Consider the following 21,732-nt stretch of genomic DNA (forward strand, 5'->3'; position numbering starts at 1 on the left):
AGCCGCTGTCATCCTAAACAGGCCCAGCGTTGGTGAGCATTTCCTCGACGGCGACTGATAGTTGTTGACCTGGTATCGCGAAGTCTTCGAAGGGGTGGAGTACTTGATGCTAGTGACCCTTTTCGCCTTCCGTCCAGGAGCGTCGAGTGACGCCGTTGCGAGTGCAGCACATGACCTTGCTGTGGGACAGGATATGGTGCAGCGTGCCGTAAACTTGTTGTGTAACAGAGCTATCCCCGGTATGCTCTCATATTTTCTCTGCTTCGAGATGCCTATTACCACCCACAGCTTTGGGGACCAAGTGATGGAACTCCGGAATGAGGATGGACGGCGGTCTCATCAAAGTCCTCTCCTCAATCATTGGCGCATTCTCCGTATCTTTCCCTTTCTCTTTCGGTCCGAATACGTCGTCGATATTCAAACCAATGAAACCCCTCTCCGGCTCTTCCCACAGCGTCCCTTCGACACATCCATCCCTCTCTCCAACCCTCTTGACATCCAGGCTCGCCCTTATCCTCGCCGATTCACCCACAAAGTTGTCCATGTCCACGATTGGCTCGTTGAAACCGGAGTCCTGGTGGGGTGGGGGACTAAAAGGCGTCCGTATACTGAACCCAGTCCCGGTCCTACTCATCTCACCAAACACAGACTCCTTCCCAACCTCATCCTCCAGCTCCGCGAGTGTACTATCCTCCTTCCGACCAAGTAGATGAACGCGATCGCTGAAAGTGGGGTTGCGGAGAGGCGTGTCCATTGGAGGTGGCGGCGCGGAGGGTCGGTGGAATTCGTCAGCAGTCGCAGAAGCAACCGCGGCACCAAGTTGAAGCTGCGTATCTCCGCTCTTGAGGGACGATTCGAGAGAATTTTCAAGCTCTCCAGGTGGGGTGGAGATGCAGAGGGCGGAGGATTCTTCTCTCACGAAGTCGTGGGATTGCATGCCCACGTTGTGCCGTTGAACGAGGCGTGTATCGCCATCGACGTAGACTTGTTCCCAGCGCGGCTCTCTGCTTTCGGGGAGACTGGCCGGTTCGTTTTCGAGTTCGCTATCGTCTAGACTCATGACGGAGCGTGGGGCGGCGTATGGCGAGTTGTCGTATTGGCGGTGGTTGGATCGTATCTCTGGTGGGCGGCCTCTAGGATTCGGAATGATGTAAGAGCCCGAAGAGCCAAATTGGTATTCAGTAGAGGGAGCACCGTCGGCAAAGGTAATGCCTCCAGCGGAGAATGACGAATGAGAGCGAGCTGAACGTTCTCGAAGAGTAGAGAGGTCCTCGAGGTTCACAGCAGTCGCAGGGTCGATGTATTCCTTGTCCGAACGATGGGTTGATATGCTATGGCGAGAGTTGATCAGGGGCTTGGGAGGCTCAGGGATGACTTCGGGGAATTTTCCGAGAAGGGCCCTGGCAGTGAGTCTGTCACGGGGATTCTCGCTGAGGCATGCGATCACAAGCTCGCGATAATATTGCGGGATGTGGTTCGGACGAGCGAAAGTCCGGGTAAGCGGACGTTCTTGGCGTTCCGGTTCATCCTGTTGTTCCGCGAGGGCCCAGAGAACCATGCCCATTTGGAAGAGGTCAGATTTGACGCCGATGTAGATGGATATCCGTTGGCCGCTTTCAATCAGCTTGGCGAGCTCTGGGGGTTCCCATCCCACAGGACAACCGCGACGGTTGATATCGATGATTTTGGCGTCATCGTTGTCGTTGATGACAATGTTTGAGAGGGTGAAGTCGCCCTGGACAAAGCCAGCCTCGTGTATCTCCGAAAGGCCCTCGACGATCTGCTTGGCCCATCTCTCGCGTCGTTCCCACGGGAGCTTGTCAGTGTTCTTCCAGTCGTAGAGCAAATCTACAAGAGCACCTTGATCTGCATAGCTGATGAGGAGACCTTTGATGAGTTCATCTTTGTCGTCCACGATGACTCCTTCAAACTTGATGACACTCTTGGAGTCACGGAGATTACAGAGCGCATTGATCTCATATAGAAATTCTTCCACAGCATCTGGTCCTGGAATTTCTTTCTTGATGTAGTGCTTGCCATCCACAGTAACTTTGTACACGAAGCCTGAGATATGCGACTCGAAATTGACCGCGTTCTCTCGATATCGGCGGCAGGATAGATGGTCGACGGCGGGCGTTGCTGGATACGGTATGATTTCGTTGACGTCTTCGGTAACGTGGACGTGGAGTCTGCCATCAGCCGTCTCGAGCTTGAGATTAGTGACTGTGTCGTAAAATTGTATGTCTGGTAGAGAGTCACGGATGGACTCATAGATCCTCGCACTCTTGTCTCTCTGGTAATGCAGACTCTTCAGATCCGCTTCGAGTGAGTCAGGCTGCACGTCCCGATAGTCGCAGGAAACAGTGACTCTCCTCCACTTGTTCGACTCCTCGGCGTAGGTGATGAAAAACTTTTCCCGATCCGAAAGATCCCGGAAATGCATGCTGAGGTTGAGGATCCATTTTGCCTCGAGTTCTTGCTGCAGAAGATGCTCGTCAATGCCCTCGGACTCTACGTCATGCTCCGTAAACTCTCCAGTGGTCGACAGTGGGGGTGGTGGTCCAATAGGCGCCGGCTCCTCGGCGTTCTGATCGAAGCCAAAATCGACCTGTCGGGATCCAGGAGGTATGTTGGAGTCCTCTCCTCCTCCAATGGGTCTTCCTGGGGACTCCTGAAACGGGCTCTGTATCTCAGGCATCGAGCGTGATGGAATTGACACGGCCGGTGGGCTCAGTGCCTTCGGTTCACTGCCTCTCATGTCCATAGAGGTAGCCCTCCGCTCTTCACTGGCCGTATCTACCGGCAAAAGTCTATCCCTCTTCTCAGAGTTCATCCTCTTGAATGTCAACGGCCTCGGGAGACCCGGCACGACCCTCCTGCTCGTCCTCCTCCCCAGCAGTCCCGGCCGTCCGTTCTCCTTGTTATCGTCCGAGACGCGTCCGGACTTCTCGTCCCAGCCACCTGGCGGCGGCTCCTCGTCCTCCCTCTTGAGCCAATTCCCAAACTTCTGCAGATTGAGTCTGCTCCACATGTTCCTGCGGTCGGGGCTGCGCTGCTCTGCGGGCCTCTCGGTTTCGCGCTGGTCGGGCGGGAAGAAGAACTGCGGCATGGTCACGGCCATGCAGGGGTTCGTGAGAGGCAGCAGCGGTGCTCGCGGCAACAGTCAGGGCAGCAAGCGGAGGACTCTGTGAGCCCTTTGCTTCCCCTCACCTGTCGCGGCGACGGAGGTGGTAGTTGTGACGAAAACGGCGGTGGTGCTGGTGGAGGTGATGTGATGGGCACGGTATAGGTGCGGAGTTCATGCCGTGGCGGGGACTGGTGTAACGTGGGCTGCGAAAGTCCATCTAGTTCATGCTTTCGTATCCGGATGAGTGTGATGCGTGCGAGGGCGGGCCAGCGGGACTCTGCGGTGCTGTGAGCGCGTCGAGGAGCTGGAAAGGAGACCGTGTCCCAGGAGGACTCAATTCTGCGAGCGGAGGCGCGGTGCTGAGTGAGGATCAGGGCCGGGGACGTGAGATGTCAAGTCCGTCAGGATTTGAGGCTGGTTCCGACGGCTGAGAATGGAGCGCTGACTGGCACCTGCCAAGCGTGCTGGGGGTTGGGAGAAGGCTGCCGCGGCGCTTGAATCAGTTTGCAATAGCAGCGACAAGAAGACAACACAGCGTTTGCGAATGCGAATGTTCAGTGCGACGAGAATGGTGTTTGGGAAGAAGACAGCAGCAGGCAGCTCCTGAAAATAATCCGTGTGCGTTTGGACTGTTTTGCTTTGCGGCCCTCACCGCCACCAGCCCCCATTCATCCCCCTCGACAACCGCCAACAGCGGACTCACCCAGCAGCAAATCCTCCCTACGGCAAATGCACCTAGTCGAGCCCCTCTTTCCTGCCCAGGCCTCTCCCAAGTCACCCTCTCTCCCCTCCGTGCTCCTCGGGGCCCTCACTCCCGATCTGCCCCCCTCCCACGCACGCTTCAAGACCTCGTCGCACGCTTCAATCCGGGCGACGTGCGTCCGCTAGTCTACGCAGCGCACAGTCTCGCATGGCCCGAGTCTCTCGTCGAGGGCAGCTGCCGGGATGCGCGGCGAGACGATACAGTATCACTGTAATGCTCGCTGTGTCTCCCCCATCCGCGGCCAATGGCAGCAGCGGCAGGAGGTGAGTCCGCTTCACTTTCTGCGCGAACACCCTCAGCCCTGCCTGCGACACGCTGCTGCGCTGGCCTCGAAGCGGCTGCTGGCTGCGCGCTGCGTCATGGGCAATGGACACGTCAATGTGGCTGGGGCGTTGCGCGAACCTGGAGGCCCTGTATGGAGCCCCCATCCAACATCCGTGCTGCTTTCTGTCGGAGGACCTTCTGCCTTGCCAGGCGCCTGCAGCAGCGCTCGGAGATGCCATTGCTCGACTGCTCGCGCTGCATGGTGCGGAAGTGGGTTTGCGACGAGGCCTTAATCAAATGGGAATCGCTGCCGCCCGCGATATTTCCAGCGTTGGGCGCCAAGCGACGTGTTGAAGTCTGAACCTCGCCCAAGCCCAATGGGCCGCGGCGTGTCGCTGCTACATTAGGACCGCGTCGACGCTCTGAAAATACTCCGAGACAGACAGCACGTTGCTCTGCTGTCCTTGGAACTACAGAATCGCAATCCGGTTGCAGAATCGCACTTCCGTTGCATCAAGTCCGTATCTCTCACACCATGCCACCCCTCGTCCTCCGAGCGAGAGCCCCTCATGCTCGCAACCAACACCACACTGCATCGGCAAACCAGTCTGCACGCCTCAAATCGTGCATATGCATATCGCGCGACGCAAAAAAATTAAAAATCAACGGCCGCCAGTAATCGCGCGCCGCCCGCCGACCCCACTTGCTCTCGAAAAAAATCCCAATATTCAGCACCATGGTCTGGTATCAGTTCTACGCACGTGGGTTTGATTGTTTGGGCCACGATGCCCTCGAAACACCAGCATCCACAATTGATAGTGGTACCGGCAGTTCCTAGCGGTCCGTCCCGTCGGCCATGTAGACTACGCACGCGCGGCGGCCAGACTGCGAGCGGCGACACCTGTACACGACCACGACGGGACAGGATCATGCCGGCTGCGTCCCGGCGAATGCCTGGACTCCGAATCGGCCCGAACCTGGTCTACTGTGGTGTTGTCTGTGCAAGGCCGTTAAGGTCGTAGCATTTGTAGAACCTCGTGCATAATCTAGGTGGGTACTCTGGTTTGTGATTCTGAAGGAAGCTGTGAGTAGTAAGAGATATTCTTGCGAGAACGCAATCCAACCATCAAATTGATCGGATTGGAAGAACTCCAAGAATAGCATTAAACATGCGGGCGAAATCAGGAGACACGGAAGCTACGGCAGATATCTATTCGGATTCGGATCGCACTGGCTGAGTAATGGACTAGAAACAATTGTTTTATAGAAACATGCTGAATAGTATTCCTCAATACGTTAGGCGAAGCCTGCACGGCCTGCTCGTTGTGGCGCAACGCTCGGACTAAACCGTACTGAGTTGTACACAACAGACGAACTTCGTTGCATTTGTCATCACTCAATACTTTCTGCTATTGGTTGCATCCTTATCGATAGCGTAAAGCGACGGATTAAGGAATATCCAAGTCAATTTTAACGTCCAAGGGCTAAGCGAATTTGGCGTGGCCACGACAAATTCGCTTAGCCCTTACCCGTGGCTTTCGCGTAGTGCAAGTTTCTCGTTCCTCGAAATTTGCCCCACTTCCACCCAACTAGTTAGGTGGCCGCCATCTCAGTGCACCGGCCACCTCAACGCGTCAGTTGTACATAGATTATTTGACACCGTGATTGCTCCATCAACATCATGGATTTGACCTACAAACAAGAAGAAATGTGCGTGCAGGATGTATTGACAGCCTTCCACAACAATACATTCCCCTCCCTACAAAAAGCTGCTGCCCATTATGGCGCCAAGTACTCACGCGTTACAAATCGTGCCTGAGGCCTTCCACCACGGAATGAACGCATTCTATACAACCTATTACTGTATCCTTATAAGGAAGAGGGCCTTCTAATCTAGCTAAGACGACGTAATTAATTAGGAACGCGTGCTACTACATTAAAATTAGAGTGGGAGTGCAATTTAATTTTGGCCGGCCGCCATACCGGCACAGGCGACCCCCCCTCTGCGGCAAGCATTGGACACGCTGCTTCCCCCTGCAGCACCCGGAATTTAACTTATACACTAAGAATCCTAAGGACCTTAAAAGGCAGGCAGCGGAGGACCTGAAAGTGCTGTTGCGTTAGTATAAGGACTATAATAATACTGTGGGCCTGTATAGTATATAACTAAGAGACCAGTGCAACTATAATAAGACAGGCGTGCGCCTAGGTATAGGTAAAAAGAAGAAGGTTATTATAATATCTAAGAGTATTTAAATTACCGCTGCAAAGGATACTAACTGCGAATCAGCCACAGTTAGTAAATATATCTCTGGCGATGGAGAGGTGCTGCCGCCGCTTATCCTTTTGGCAGGCAAACTATTTAAAAGCAATAGCTTACTAATACTACAAAGGAACTACCAGGCAACTACTTAGTAGGCGTGAACAATACTATATACATTAATAATAAGCTACTTTTCCGGTGGGCAAAGCACTTTAAATTGTTTTCCAGGAAGCGATAGCTTGGCAAAAATCGGCTCTTAATATTGGATGGCCATACAAGCTATTTTATAAGGCAATTTATTAAGTACTGCAATAAGTATTGTATTATCCTTTTTACTACAATTCCTTATATAACATATATCTGCCGGGGAGCGCTACTCGTACACCCCCTTTTCACTACACGTACACCCCCTAATCGCTACACGTACACCCCCCCCTCTTGGCGCTTTACCACCTTCTAATTGGCTCGGAACACTGTTCCGTAGCCTCCGATTCGCTCGCTTAACTCGCTCACTAATTCCGAATGCTCTCTCCAAATGCGGCCATGTACAACACAAGCAATCACATAATGCCAATTTGTATAGCCTTATGTACGAGCTCACGTACGAGCTCATGTATAGCCTTACGTACGAGCTCACGTACAAGCTCACGTACGAGCTCATGTATAGCCTCACGTACGAGCTCACGTACGGCCTCGTGTGTAGCATCACGTACGGCCTCGCGTATAGTATCACGTACGGCCTCGTGTATAGCATCACGTACGGCCTCGCGTATAGCATCACGTACGACCTCGCGTATAGCATCACGTACGGCCTCGTATATAGCATCACGTGTAGAGAGACGTAAAGGTGAATACCCGGAGGAAACGAAGAGAAAACCGAGCCAATGAGAAGAGAATAAAGCGCCAAGAAGAAAGCGCGGCAAACGTAACGACCAGAGAACGTACCTAAAAAAAAAAACGAATAGACGAGGAGACAAAAAAGCGCACACCACCACCCCTCCCCGAGCTGCAACACCCTCAAAATGACACGGAGCAAACCAGAGAAACATCCGGACAGTAACGAAGACGCCTAACTACACAGAAACCGATACATAAAGCCGAACAAGATGCAATACCTAAAACCAAACCACAGCCTAAAAACAAGAACATACAAGAACAGAAAAACGAGAACACAAAAAACGAAAGAGACAGACAAACGCACACACCCAAACACATACACGCACACACCAGCATAACTACAAGCACACCCACTCCACGCCAGGCCCACAACCACCCTCACAATCGAGCCAAGCAACGCGCACGAAGCTCACGGCATTCACGCTCACAACAACCGACAAACGATGCTACAACCGAGGCCGTACCACAGCCTAAAAACGAGCAAACGCACACCTACATAGATATACCGATTCGCAAAACCAAAAAAACACAATTAGATACCAACCTAAAGACCAGACAACCTAAGCCAAAGCAAAAGAAAAGAATAGAATACAATTCTAGAAGAGAAGAGACGACGAGAACTACAAGAAAGCCAAAAAACCCAAACCCTAACACGACTACGGCGCATTAACACCAACCCTGGACCACTACCACCGACACCTACACCTAACCCTAACCAAAATAAACATAAACCTCAATATCATAAGCAGAAACCGCAAGCAAAAGCACAACCTACCCAAACCTAAGCCCCTAAGCATAAGGATAAGGCTAAGGCATAGGCTAAGGACTAGCCTGACTACAAACTACCCTCTGAAATACCACCTTACCCGGTACACCAGCCGGCCCACCACGCGGCCGACCGCCAGGCGCAGCTGCAGGTGCAGCTGTAGGCGCAGCTGTAGGCGCTGCTATATGCGCTGCTATATGCGCTGCTGTAGGTACTGCCGTAGGTGCTGCCGTAGGTACTGCTATAGGTGCTGCCGTAGGTGCTGCCGTAGATACAGCTATAGGCCTAAGAAGGGCTGGATTAATACAAGAAAGATCAACCGGTGTAGCTGTCAACTAATAGGCATTCCAAGCAACAGGAGCTGGACGAGGGACTACAGAAATAGGCGGTGCTGGCGGCGGAGCTGTCAGCATGCGTCTTGGAGGTATGTATGCTCGTATGTCTACTCTGTCTGGTTTACTACAGTATTTTGCTAGGCCGTAGCCCTGCGCTGATGCGTGCACTTGTAGAGCAATATGCGCTTCCTCTGCTGTAGGGTAGTACGCCAGCCGTGGCGGCTGGAGGGCTATGGTGAGTGAACTGTTAAGGTGGAGGAGGAGGATGAGGATGAGGACGCAATTGCTTGTGTACACGCCGCATTTGGAGAGAGCATTTGGAATTAGTGAGCGACTTAAGCGAGCGAATCGGAGGCTCCGGAGCAGTGCTCCGGGCCAATTAGAAGGTGGTGAAGTAACTATGGGGGGGGGGGCTTGTGCGTGGAGGAATAAGGGGGTGTGCGATTATCAGTCCCCATATATATAGGTAAGGCCTGTACGGCCTCTAATTAAACTAGATCTATATTTCACGTATATATAAACCTATACATCACGTGTTCTATATATTACGTGCCCAAGTATCACCCGAACGCTAAGAATTCCACAAAGGGGGGGTTATAATTAGGCTTGTCCTTTGCTACTAGCATTGATTGCTGTGGGTGATTGTCATAATCCAACAGCCCCCCTCAAGCAGCGTAGTTCTACAGAGTTAATCGCTCAACCGGAGACTCAGTCGCACGCTCCATCAGATTGCTGGTCATACCGTATTGATGAAACACCATCGACCATAGTCGTAAAGGTCTCGATCCCCAATCACCATGACGAGCATGTGGCGCAACGTTTACTACTCCTCAGTCCACGCCATCGCACCCAACATCTCGACATTTGAACGAACATTATCGAAGAATGTCTCCCTTGAGAAATCTCTCGAAATGTGAGAGGTGAGAGATTATATATCCAGTTGAAGGGGATGATCATGCGATTTTTTAGTGGTTCCGCGGAACCCGCACAGCGCGGACCTTCACGTGAGGGATTGGGAAGCGTGCGAAACTTTACGGGTTCGATGTAGTGGCGAGTTAGAGGAAGAGTTACGTTGGAAGTGCGTGCGGGGGGGCTGAGGGAGTGTATAAAATTTCTTTGCAAAGATTTACTTGAGGAGCAGGAGGTCGAGTGCACGTTAGGCAATCAAAAACAATGTCGGTAGCCATCTTATGTTGGTTGGGAGAGGATATTAAGCAGATACCAGTCCGGACGTGGAATAGCTTACACGAATTCGTGGAAATAGTCTCATTCCACGACACCGACGACGAATGATGGCTCGGGAGTTTTGCGCCGATCATAAACACCATATGGGCAAAAGAATGCTACCTACTCATCCAAAATCATACACGTTTCGTGGGCCAGGAGGCGCAAGTATGTTACCTTCCTTCGCATCACTGGGAACCTTCCCTCTTTTGAAGTCTGACCACTTCGAATCCCGAACCATGTTGGGCTAGTATCTCCCTTCCTGCAGCTGCCTTCACCGTTCCATGATCTCTTCAGAAGTCGAAGTAGCGCGAGGCTTTGCACGAGGTTCGGATGGTCTTCGACTTGCTTGGGAATCCAGAATCCGGATTGATATCAAATCCCGAGAGTAATGTAAAATCTTTGAATCTATGCCGCTCAACTGTAAGTGAGTCTGCGGTACCATGCTCCCCTATACACGAAGGCCGTGGTATTTGTCAAAAAAGCGCACCCCGGCCGAAGTGAACAGATATAGACAATAGGAGGTCGTGAGGTTGAGTGTCGAATGGCCCGATGCCGATAGATAGGGTATCATCATAAAAGTTCGACTAAGCGACAAATACAGAACATCGCTCTCGCAGCGTTTCTAAAACTGGCACAAGCGCCTCTTGGATGAGCTTGGAGTTCCATTTTCCTCACCATCGACATGACGCTCAATGTCCGATCCTTTGCAACGTCCTCCCAATAGCGGAAACAGAATGAATTTCCCTCTTGATGGGAACCACCATCTAAGGAATCTTCTTCGAGGCTACTGCGTCGCTTTTCAAGTCCTTCTAGGTTGTTGATTGCCTCTTTAATAAGCCCGGGCATCAAACGCAACCAATTGTCTGTCAATTTAGAGTCTCGTTTACTACTTTCAATGGAGAGCCAACCAAAGCCGATGTTCCGAAGATCTTCTGAACTCGGCTGAACATGAACAACCTCCCATATCTGAAGTAAACTCTCAAGATTGGTGGGGGGGGAGGGGTGATTGAGATCCGAAGAGTCTGTTGCTGGAGCAGCGAGATTGAAATCACTGCATTGTAATATCGAAAGGTCAGTGGCTCGTTCTTTAAGATGCCTAGCTGTTGTCTTGACTGTGACCAGTCTGGAGCCCATGAAAGTAATGTGCTGTCCCCGATCGTGGAGGCTTCCAAATGATTTGACATGCTCTAGAATTTCAGGTAAGAGGCCGATCTTTAAGCATGAGATGGTGAATCGAGTGAAACAATTCTCGGTTGTATCGTTATAGTCCACTAAAGCGTGAATTAAGGGCTCTTTACCATCGAAGGACCGCTCCTCTTCACTGACATTAATGGTTCGCGGATTAAAGTATAGTGTCACATCGTCCGAATCAGCGATTGTATCGGGCAGCTCGTTATTGAAATCCAAATCAGTTGCAAGTCCGTAGATCGCAAAAAGTTTGTCCCTGGGGTCCGAGCACTCCGCTGCATGAAACTCCCTCAGGAGGTTCAAGATCTTCTTGTTATTCTTGTGGACGGCAAGAATGGTATTGAGTGGATCGCTTTCTAGCGCGACACTTGTTCTAGGGGACTCTAATGCGACTCTGAGCTCTCTCCAAGATATCTTCTCAAGTCCGTGGTAAAACATGGCACCGCGGCTAAGAGCGAGCTCTTGAGGAACATAGACGGTCGCTGTATCAGCGTTGGATGAGACAGAAATCAAGGTCTACTCACCCATCTTCTAGTGAACCATGGATTTTGGAGCCAAACATCAATCGGTTTCATCAATGTTGAATCGAAAATCTCCAACAAAACGTTTTCAATGGAAGATTTATTATAGCTGTCGCCCAATGCAAGAGTCCGAAAGAACGCGAAGACTTTTGCGACGTTCTGGCCCTGGTGGCCAAGCCAGACGCATACTTTTGACGCACAGCTATATATTTCACCCATCAATTGAACCTGAGTTCTTAATTCATCCTCATCCGCCTGGTTCAAGCATCGGCTGCGACAGATAGTTGATGTCTGTTGGTCCATTCTCGCCTCGCTCGGGCTCGGCGGCAATAAGTAGTTGGTGTCTGTTGGATTCATCCGTTCGGGCCTCGGCGCGGCTGCGATAGGGTAGTTTATTAAGACCGCATCAACCTAGATGTTCCCTGGGCTTAGAATTTTCCGGAAACGGCGTAGGAGGGCGTCAACGTTAGGCGTGATATTAAGAACTAAGTCACCATCGCAAATGAGTTGATGAGTGTACTTGGGTTCGCTCCCCCAAACGTACGAAATGGCATCGTAAGAGTTAAGAACGCAATTGGTAGATTTTGGGATCTGAGGTTTGTCAAGGTGGACAATGTCACACCTGAGTGGCTCATCATCATCCGTCGCAGGATGTAGATGGATTAATCGAATCCAATGGGGACTTTGAAGTGACCGGTATTCGTATGGGGGGAGCTGTTGGCTGGACATGGATGAGGCTAGGTGATGTGAGACCTCCGGATGCGGCGATAGCATGTTACTGACTATGGATGGTGGCTGCCAAATATGACGACAGTCAGCGAATCCGCGTTTACGTTCTTTTTTGGAAAAGGCCAAGATGAATTCCGAGCAAGACTAGTCGCTCTGAAGAGTTGCTTGTTGTGGTGTTGGAGCCTAGCGGGGAGTTGCTCGCGAGATATTCCGCCGTTGCACAGCCCCCAGTCGAACGACAAAACGCAAGTCAGGTGACCTCGATACCTGCGATCTATCAGCCTCGTAGCCAAGAGTGGACAAGCACGTCAAACTTGGCGCAAACTTCCACCCCTTCGAACTCATCTAAAGCAAGCTTGACTATTTAAAAATTGAAAGCTAAAGAACGTAGGACGATAACGAAAAGTACAACAAGCACAGCAAATAGTTTGATATAGTAATCTCAATTCAACCGATATCTAACTATACATATCCTCATGCTCACTCCCAGACCACCAAGAAAGCCGTGGCCGGGATAAGAAGAACTCAGATCTATACCATGCATGCAGCTCAGCTCCCAAAGACAGAGCCAGTTCGCAAGATAGCACTCCAACACCAACTCTATGATGATGCAAAAGCTAGTATGCCAACTGGGCCCAAGCTGATCCCTTCGCTGATACTCGCTGCAATGCAGTGCGGTTGCGGTAACGTCTAACCAAGCACTTGATGAAACCAAGAACTCAACAAAGACGAAGAATGCGTTTCGGCGAGAGAGCATTCGATATACCATGACTGTACGATTCGCGACGCGAAATGACGCTGTGATGCGATGCAATACGCCGAACTCAAGCAGCGCTCAGATCCAAGCCATGCTTCTTGAGGCCATCCAAATACTGGTCCTTGATGTCGACGTCTTCTTCCTCCTTGACCTCCTCGTTTTTGATAGTACAATCCTCGCTCCCTTCCTTCTTTGCCAGCTCCTTCGCCAGCATCTCCGCGACCGTATCCAGGCCCCTCTTTTCAATATCTTTCTCTGAATTCTCTCCCTTTTCGCCATTTGAGACCATCGCATCGAGTGCGAGTTTGCTCTTGCCAAGCGCGTGAATTTGCTCCTCAATCGTACCCTTTGTGACAAGTCGCACGACCTCGACCTCCCGAGTCTGACCAACGCGATGGGCGCGGTTTTCTGCCTGGACATCCTCCTGAGGGTTGAAACTGCTGTCAAAGATGATGATCTTGTTGGCAGCCGTTAGGTTGATGCCAGTTCCTCCCGACTTGGTGGAGAGGAGAAACACCGGGATGGTGGTGTCCGTGGTGAAGATATCGAGGAGGGTCTGGCGTTCCGGGATAGGTGTGTTGCCATCAATGCGCATATACGCAATGTTCAGGGTGTCGAGGACGAGCTGCAGGATATCCATCACAGTCGTGAACTGGGAGAAGACCAAGGCGCGATCGCCGTTCTCCTTGTACTTGGTAAGAAGCTCGCCGAGTTTGGCGACTTTGCCACTGTTCATCCATTCATCGTTCGTCAAAGCGTACTTGCTAAGCTCATTGGAGTTCTTCCGAATGAAGTCATGGAAGTCGTAGTCGCTGTACTGGTGAAGTTCTTCCATGACGATCTCCGAGTCCGACGTACGCCATCTGCCCCTCATACAAGTTTTATGGACCTTCTTGATCATATTGTCGTCGTAGATCTCGCGAAAGAGGAAGGGATGAATAGCGGCTTGTCGAAGACGCATCATCGTGTTGGCACTGTCTTTGTTCTCGATGCCAGCTGCCCGATCGGATAGCACCTTACGTTGCTTCGCGAGAAGTCGATCGTAGATCTTCTTCTGCTCCGGCACAAGGTCGCAATACTCAACACGGTTGGTCTTCTTCGGTAGGTGCTTGAGTGTCTGCTCCTTCTTTCGTCGGAGTAAGAATGGCGTTATCATAGACCGTGCGCGATCGATACGCGCTTTCGAGAGAAGGGCTGAATGCTCCTTGTCGGTAGTCTTGGCCTTGTGCTTGAAGACGAAGTTCAGCTCCTCGTGTTTCGCGTGGAAAAGGTCCGGCATGATGAAAGCGAGGATTGCCGCCAGCTCCTGGAGATTGTTCTGGAGAGGCGTGCCGGTCAAGAGCACGCGGAACTCAGCCGGTATCTTCATCAGGCCAGCATATTTCTTCGACCCTGGGGATCGCAACGTATGTCCCTCGTCGAAGACGCAAACTCTCGGTTGACATTTGCGCAGAAATTTGTTGTCTGAAGCCTTCCAGCAGAGGTCATATGTGGTGACAATGACATCGATGTTGTCAATCGAATCCAGAATCGAGTACTGCTGCTCCTCTCGTGCCTTCTGAAGCCCATAGTACGGTTCCACTACCAGTTTCGGAGAGAACTTCTCGAACTCTCGCAGCCAGTTCTCCAGTACCGCTCCCGGGACAATGATGAGATGAGGGCCTTTCACACCCTTTTCTTTGAGATGAGACAGGAATGCGATCACCTGGCAGGTCTTTCCCAGTCCCATGTCATCTGCTAGGATGCAGCTCATCCCGTGGTCCCAGAGAAGGTTCAGCCAGTTGAGTCCAACTAATTGATAGTCCTTGAGTTCGATATCTGCGGACATGATGGCTGGCTTTTTCAGAAACTTCGACTTTGAACGATCGCGCTGGGTTACAACATCTTCCTCGCCGTCGTCGATGGTGATCGGGCTTCGTGGAGTACCAATTCCAGAATCCCGGGCCGAGCTTGCCTCACTTTTGATGTCGTCCAGGCTTGTTAGTGTGAGTTCTCCCTGCGCAGCGGCGCCAAAGATATCGAAACCCCATTTTTGCATCGCCTGTTTGATCGGCCGTCCTAGGGCTCCGCATTTCACGACCAAGTCGTCAACTGCACTGTATCCATCCCACATTTGTTGGGCGAAATTCAGCACGCTCTCTCCGACTTTCTTTGCCTGAGGTTTTCTAGTTCTCCCCTTGGCAGTCACTGAGGGCTCCGACATCATGGTGACCTCTTCGACCTGCCTAAGGCTGCGGAATGGCCGCTTAGAGAGAACGTATTCAACAATTTCGGGCTTTTGGTCCGAGAGATCCACCATTTCCTGAACGGAACACTTGTTGAAGAATTCCACGAGGTCGATATTGTTGGCAACGCTGATACCCTCATCCTCACTAGCAGTATCGTCTGATATCTCGGATATCGCAGCCTCTTCCTCTTCATCTGAATCGATGACAACGGCCTTCTTTCGTTGTCTCTGTGCTTCCGCTTGGAGCACTGACTTTCCTAGTGGGAGCTTTCGAGGCTTCCCCTTCGCTTCTGGAGACGGAGTCCGATTGCGTCGGCCCTGAATGAGTCGTCGCTTCTTTGGCTGAGCAGCCGCCTCGGGCTCCAGGTTCGACCACTTCTGTTGGATGCTCTGGATAGGTTGGGTAGGTTTCCTTTGGGCGGTTGTCGCCTCAGGAACCTTCTGGCTGAGATTCGACCACTTTTGCTGGATACTTTGGATGGGCTGAGTTAGCTTCCTCTGCGCTGTTCCTTTCGGCAGAAGTTTCGCGTCCTTGGGTGTCTTGGTGAGCTCATCCTCCGACAAAAGAATCGCGTCCTCCTTTGCCAAGATGTAGTCCATAGCGTCGTCACATTGACCCTTCTTCAGAGCAAGAGCGCTCTGCAACTCCATGATGCTAAACGTCGGAAAGGTCAGCTTCAGTCGCTCGACTTTCTTTCGGACCTGTAGATCCGGAATGTCATCCAGCTCCATGTCGGATTGTACAGGTTGTGCCCTCGACGGACCAGTCTGACGGGAGGGGACCTGAGGTTTGATTTTCTTCCTATCTGGAGCAACATAAGCGCTCGCCATGTCGTCGGCCTTCCGCTTTTGAGGTCCTCCGTAGCTGTAACTCGAGAAGTCAATCGCCCTTTTTTGCGGCGTCTCCTCCACCCGAGAGGAAGAGGACGGCCCTTTTGCGCTCCGAAACGTAGAGGCCTTGATATCGCCCCGCATTGTGGTGACTTCGTCGTCGGAAGAGTCTTCAACGGGCGGGTCGTCAGAGTCGATGGGAATGTGAGACGGCGGTTTATAGCTGAAGGGAGCGTGGAGGTATGTGCCCGGAGGCGCCATTGCCATGACATTCGGGCGCGGGAGCATTTTGGACGGAGACGGGGAGGAGACGACTAGGGGTGGCGAAGACGCCGCGACCTGCACAACGGACTGAGGGTTCTTTTTGGGCGTGGTGAGGGGTTGCGTAGGTTGTGTGATGAAGGTAGATTGTGTGGGTGGGTTTGGTTTGCGGTTGTGAAAATAGCTCGAAGAGATGGGCATTGTCGCCTCGGTGAAGGGGCCGTCGAATAACTCGTCGCCGCTATCGTCGTCCGAGTTGTATGTGGCGGGTGGCCGTCGCCCGGGGTCGACAAGGCGCATCGGCGAGCTGTCAATGATAGGATCGGGGTCCATGGCCGCTGTTACGACCTCGCGGTGCGCGTAGCTGGGCGGCGGACAAATATCGCGAACAAAGCGAACGAGGGAGAAAGAGAACTCTGCTTGCGCGAACCAAAGGAACTCTGCTGCTCACAATGCGCACAAAGACGCGGCAGGCATGTGTGTTGGGGGACGGACAAGGACGGCGTCGGCCAACAAAGAGAAGCGGAGGAGCGAGGTGGTTAGTGAGGAGGTGTGGAGAGTGCAATGTAGAATTCGGGGTTGAAAAAGCGGCGCGTCAGAGCCCATAGAATGAGCGCGTGAAGGGCGCCCGTGCACGTTAAACCACTTCCTGTCTTGGCATCAGTCTCTCTTCCACGTTCGCGGCCTGCTGGCGACCTCAAGCCATCACAAGCATCAAGAACAGCCCAAAATGACTTCGCGGAGGCTCATTTCGGACGAGAAGACTTATCTCGATACCGACGATGACAAGGACAGCTCCCAGCCATCCAACATTGCGCCTGCCGTGCCCGCGTTAGTCCATATATCCTCCTAGAGATGCCACTTCTGATAATCCTATAGGGCCGTCATCTGGAAACTATTAGGCTTCACCTTTGCTATGATCACGATGCCAATCGGGACATATTTTCTCACAGTGAATACGGTTTTCAAGGGTAGGTCGTGAAAGAGTGAATGAATCACGTGCAAAGACTAATGAACGGTGTCAGGGAACTCCACTTTCGCAGGTGCATTAGCGGCCATCATCGCCAACGTCGTGTTAGTGGGCTACGTGGTTGTAGCTATGCGGGAGGACCAGTCCGAGAGGTTAGCAGAAGAGGAGAAGCAGAAGAAGGCATTGTAGGGGTGGTGCTTAGGGACTGTATATGGCGTTCCGGCGATAGGCAATCGTAGTTCATCTCATAGGAACATCGGAACAAGCTGCTTGTTTCACGCCAGCTTAATTCAGACAATATGGTTTGCACGTCCCAACATTATGTATTAAGATCATTCTCTGCAGCTGAAGACCGCCGCGAATGAACAGAGACTTTGATTGATTCGAGGAACCGCCCGATGGAAATGCCAGAACGCCTCATGATGAACCGCATAACTATCCTGACCAGTGTCATCCACTACATATCTGTGCGTGTAAGAAAAGGGGGCCAATTTCTCAACGGAAGCCCCGCCCGACCAGATGTTGAAGGCGCGAGGTCTCCAAACAGCTGCTCCTGAGCCACATAAACTCTGCTCCTTCGAAGTCCTGGTTTCATCCAATTGATTCCAGGTAATGCAAAGCGCAGATGTCCGTAGCTCTTGTTCTATAAAACATTCAACATCCATTACTATGCAACGATTTGCTGCATCGACAACGCTCGAAAATGCATCTGTGATGCCACCTCGGTGCAAGCGTACAAATACACGCAGTAATCAATCCTTGCTAAACCTCCTCTTAAACCAGCTCTTTCTTTTATCGGTGTTCTGGCGTTGGAGCGTGTTCGGTCGAGCTCCAGCGTCGACCTGAGGTGGTTGCTCGGAGTAGTTGCCTCCAAGCTTGATGGTGCCTGTGGTCTTTGCGGGGACTGGCGGAGGGATGTTGGCTGCAGTTGGCTGTAAGTGCGTGCCATTTGCCGGGGGAGGTCCGCCGTTCCGCGGGGCGTAAGTCGCATTATTGCCATTTCCATACTCCTCTAGGATGGGTCCTTGGAACTGCGGGGCTCCTCCGAAACCATTGAACCCATACTCCGCTCCATCGGGAATGTTTTGGACAGGCTTTTGAACAGGAAGTGCCCGCTCGATGGAGCTGTTCTCGCTGCTAGGGTCGGTCGAGTTGGCCCAAGGATCACTATGGCTGCCGTTCGATCGCTCCGTTTGGACTGTGTCCCTCGACTGCTGGTATCCCGGAGTGGGGTTTGGGTACACGCCCTGGCCCTGAGCGGGGGGATATCGGTTCAATGCAGGGTCAGATTGAAGGCGAGGGTCAGATTGAAGGCGCTGGCTGTATCGGGAGCGAGGAGGAGCACCGCCCATGGGTCCATACTGGCTGTCGGCGTAGGTGCTTTCTCGGGCAGCTGCAGCAGCACGGCTGCCATAGTAACCACCGACTTGTCCACCGACTTGTCCACCAGCTTGTGAATAGCGACTATTATCGTAACCTATAAGTAGACATGATCAGTAGGTGGAGCAAATGATCGACATGCCAAGGAATTCGGAACGGGTATATGCACAGGCCTGGAGGCCGCGCGGTCTGGTGGGCGCACCACGCCATGCGCCATCGGCGCCCCTCCAGCCGCGCGCGGGATATCGCGATAAAAAGATAGGGAATGCAGACTCAATTGTGAATGCGGTAGTGAACACCGTGGTAAGGTAATGCGAATCTTGAAGTTGAAATGTGTGTAATGAATGTGAAAAACGTACCTCCACCATGATAGCTGTTCCTACGGCTCTGGTATCCGTTGTTGACTTCGGGTGAAGACTCTATAAATTCGTCAGCATCGAGCTGCAGGAGCATGTAGACGGAGTTGTGACCCACCTGCACGCAACACCGACCTCCTCCGCTTGTATTCATTGTCAATGGCGGCTTCGAAACTTTTGATAGTGTCTAGCGGTCTGTATATGCTGTCAGCGTGATCTCAAGGCGTGCAATTGTGGCATATCGTACCTTTCCCAGCGCGGTCGTGTGGGATTGGATAGATCGGGCTCAGCTGCAAGCGGAAGTCAGCAAACAGCACTGTTGTGGGCATTGAGAGGCGTACCGATCGGGTTTCCGTGGACATCGGTGTGTTGGAAGGATCGGAGGGACTGAAGGGTAGGTTTCTCGAGCGCCGCAGCAACTGGGACAGCGTTAGCAACGGATCAGACGTCTGGAGTTGCTGCTCGAGAGCTTACTGGGCTGGTTCTCGGTCATGGCAGCGTTCGGGTCGGCCTTCGACTTGGAATTGAGGTGGCTTTTGCGTTTCTCCTCGTGGGACTCGCGCAGAGATTCCTTTTGGTGTTTTTCTTGGTTCTTGGAGCTATGGCTCTTGTCACTCTTGAAGCTAAAGGTCGTGGCGGACCGCTGCCTCTGCTGGGGGCGCTCCATGGCGGACATGATTTGCAGTCGGGCTACGGCAGAACCAAGGACAAACGAAGGGACGGTGTGAGGCTTCACAGCGCGACTGACGGCCTGAGCTTCAGGTTCGGCGAAGGCGGTGGAGATGACGGCAGTGGTGAGCTAGGTTGCAATGATGTGCGGGTAACGATCGGTGCGGTCCGGGCGCTTGTTGGTGAAAGATAAGAAGAAATGAAGCAGTAATGCAGATGCAGCTGGAGAGACGAGACAGTTAGCCCAGCGATCGTGAGGAAGCCAGAGAGGAACAACGAGTGCGTGGCTGCGGGAGGCTGGTGTGGAGAGTTGTTGGGGCGCAGAGGTGGTGGATACAGGATAGCGTCACTCGGTGGCAGATTCGCGGATATGCTGGCCCTAGTGAGGCCGACGACGTACACCTAGACGAGTCTAGAGCTTGCGAGGATGGAGCAGAGTGGATGGGGAGGCGGGCAAGCTGGTGTAGCCAGCGCTCGCTCGCATCAACACCGGAAGCAGCGACTTCACCGGCCACGCTCGCAAACTGCATCACGCCAAAACACACAAAGCTCCCAGGTGCGTCGGATGGCGCGGAAAGGCGCTGACGATCAGGGTGCGCTCGTCAGGCATCAAGGGTCTCAGAGTTGCGCGCCAGGATGCCGCTGCCCACTATTTCGCCCGAATATCAATTGATGCGCCCACGGCTCGCGCTGCCTCCCAGGACCGCGTCTCGCGTGAAAAGCAGGATTTCGAGCCCCGAGGCGGACGTGCATCTACCTTTGTAGCTAGTCTATGCATCGTTCAAGAGCGGGGAGGGACTGTTTAAGACTGGGGTGCGCCCGTGTTGCGCCGTTGCGCGGTCAGGTTTTTTGGAGTGCTGTAAAGTCGTGCGTTGATTCGCTCCTAGCCGGTTCTTTTTGATCCGTGGGGCTACAAAGGTATGGTGAGCATTGTTTCAATGTCTCTCACCGTTCACCGCCTTGCATCCGAAAGGCTCTTCGCAAACGCCCACTCAGTCTTGCTCTTGGGCGTGTCACTGAGAGACACTGACGCCTGCTGTGCCACTATCGCGTCGTGAGCGTGCAGAGTTGGTTGACGCACGGCGATCCAACGACTGCTTGCGGACGTGACTCCGACTCAGACGGTATTCATGACAGATTCAGTACGAAACGAACCGGATCGGATACGCTCGCACCCGATATCTCACCACCGAGGAACTCTTCCAAGGCGATTGCTCAACGGCTTTCAATTTGCTGGAGATTAATTACAATCAGCCTTGTGGCACGGTATGTATCTGCCATGCGTCGTGTGTATCAGGTATAAATGGCTGTAACCGCTGTACCACCAAGCCATGCGCTTCGCATCTCCACTGCCACGTTTTTGTGCCTCACCTTTCATCAATAACCACACTGCCCGGACATCTCAAAGTCTGCGTTATCGATGGGACCTATTTGGCCGGCACTTTGGAAAATCTTAGACCAAAATCAACACATTCCGGCCAATCACAAAAACACGATGTGCCCAAGAGAGAAAACTCTGCTAGGTCCCACAGAATTGTGTTCGGAAACTAGGCAGAAACAGCCAGAGTTGAGAAGCTGCGGCTATACATAGCGCTTACAGCTCCACAACGGCAAATGGGGCGTTCAGGGCGTTGCTAAGCCTTGGTAGGGATTAGCCTGAGCTTAACGAAACGGCCGTCATGATAGGGTACCAGGTTTGGGAACTACGGCGGGAAAATATTGCCGCTAGTATGAGTACTCTTCTAGGCTCACATACCATTGTCGAATGTTCTCAATGCATCTGTCTAAAGTATAATTGCCATGTAAAATTTCTCACGTTGTCACCTTAGCTCATCTAAAACGCTTTTTCACGCAAGCATTTTCTCTATCTACCTCGCTTCAATGCCGCTCCCAAATTTCAACCTCAACGTGATTTTATCCCCGTACATATACGGCAAGCTTGGTGTATTCAAAGGTCAATTGCCTAGAACAAAACTTGAGATTTATCACGGCAGAAGTCAGGATGTCACCGACTGCTAGATTTCCCAACTTCATCACAGCAGGATTCAAGAAGGATCGGACCTAATTTTGGAGCTACCGATACGACTACGAAGAACCGCCGGATGTTGTCACCGCAGAACAAGACGAAAAACCTGGAAGCACGATCTACGACTCCGTTCTTATTGGTAAAGTACGCACGCTCGAACCGCACCGTGGTGGTA

General features: G+C 52.3%; 7 protein-coding genes across 7 annotated transcripts; 1 reads left to right on the top strand and 6 right to left on the bottom strand.

Annotated features, from left to right (window-relative positions):
- Positions 1–817: 817 nt before the first annotated feature.
- BDZ99DRAFT_365784 (kinase-like protein) lies at positions 818–3,031 on the bottom strand (the record flags this gene model as incomplete). The annotated part of the gene is made up of 2 exons (XM_033714746.1): positions 818–2,836; positions 2,873–3,031. Coding segments are annotated over 2 exons (2,178 nt in total), but the record flags the coding sequence as incomplete, so codon positions are not given.
- Positions 3,032–3,867: 836 nt separating this feature from the next.
- Positions 3,868–5,085, bottom strand: BDZ99DRAFT_501483 (uncharacterized protein; the record flags this gene model as incomplete). The annotated part of the gene is made up of 3 exons (XM_033723817.1): positions 3,868–4,235; positions 4,293–4,617; positions 4,916–5,085. The coding sequence occupies 3 exons, from the start codon at positions 5,083–5,085 to the stop codon at positions 4,017–4,019; spliced, it is 714 nt and encodes a 237-aa protein (XP_033572893.1). The 3' UTR covers positions 3,868–4,016.
- Positions 5,086–8,382: 3,297 nt separating this feature from the next.
- Positions 8,383–8,774, bottom strand: BDZ99DRAFT_466235 (uncharacterized protein; the record flags this gene model as incomplete). Its single annotated transcript, XM_033720728.1, is given in 2 exon segments — positions 8,383–8,683; positions 8,697–8,774. A coding segment is annotated over 1 exon segment (196 nt), but the record flags the coding sequence as incomplete, so codon positions are not given.
- Positions 8,775–10,051: 1,277 nt separating this feature from the next.
- BDZ99DRAFT_100345 (uncharacterized protein) lies at positions 10,052–11,560 on the bottom strand. Its single transcript, XM_033712310.1, has 2 exons — positions 11,355–11,560; positions 10,052–11,291 (listed from the first exon to the last, which is right to left on the bottom strand). Exons 1-2 carry the CDS (start codon positions 11,356–11,358, stop codon positions 10,213–10,215), a joined length of 1,083 nt encoding a protein of 360 aa, XP_033572895.1. The 5' UTR covers positions 11,359–11,560; the 3' UTR covers positions 10,052–10,212.
- Positions 11,561–12,506: 946 nt separating this feature from the next.
- On the bottom strand, positions 12,507–14,780 carry BDZ99DRAFT_466237 (uncharacterized protein). The gene has a single exon (XM_033720729.1). It carries the CDS (start codon positions 14,663–14,665, stop codon positions 12,905–12,907), a length of 1,761 nt encoding a protein of 586 aa, XP_033572896.1. The 5' UTR covers positions 14,666–14,780; the 3' UTR covers positions 12,507–12,904.
- Positions 14,781–16,819: 2,039 nt separating this feature from the next.
- Positions 16,820–17,511, top strand: BDZ99DRAFT_449612 (vacuolar ATPase assembly integral membrane protein VMA21). Its single transcript, XM_033718127.1, has 3 exons — positions 16,820–16,987; positions 17,036–17,127; positions 17,182–17,511. Exons 1-3 carry the CDS (start codon positions 16,887–16,889, stop codon positions 17,313–17,315), a joined length of 327 nt encoding a protein of 108 aa, XP_033572897.1. The 5' UTR covers positions 16,820–16,886; the 3' UTR covers positions 17,316–17,511.
- A 269-nt stretch (positions 17,512–17,780) lies between these two features.
- Positions 17,781–19,690, bottom strand: BDZ99DRAFT_100378 (uncharacterized protein). The gene is made up of 6 exons (XM_033712311.1): positions 19,337–19,690; positions 19,204–19,281; positions 19,110–19,152; positions 18,981–19,057; positions 18,866–18,925; positions 17,781–18,603 (listed from the first exon to the last, which is right to left on the bottom strand). Exons 1-6 carry the CDS (start codon positions 19,536–19,538, stop codon positions 17,879–17,881), a joined length of 1,185 nt encoding a protein of 394 aa, XP_033572898.1. The 5' UTR covers positions 19,539–19,690; the 3' UTR covers positions 17,781–17,878.
- Positions 19,691–21,732: the final 2,042 nt, after the last annotated feature.

This window comes from Mytilinidion resinicola, assembly GCF_010093595.1.
Source record: "Mytilinidion resinicola strain CBS 304.34 unplaced genomic scaffold BDZ99scaffold_17, whole genome shotgun sequence".
Taxonomy (NCBI): domain Eukaryota; kingdom Fungi; phylum Ascomycota; class Dothideomycetes; order Mytilinidiales; family Mytilinidiaceae; genus Mytilinidion; species Mytilinidion resinicola.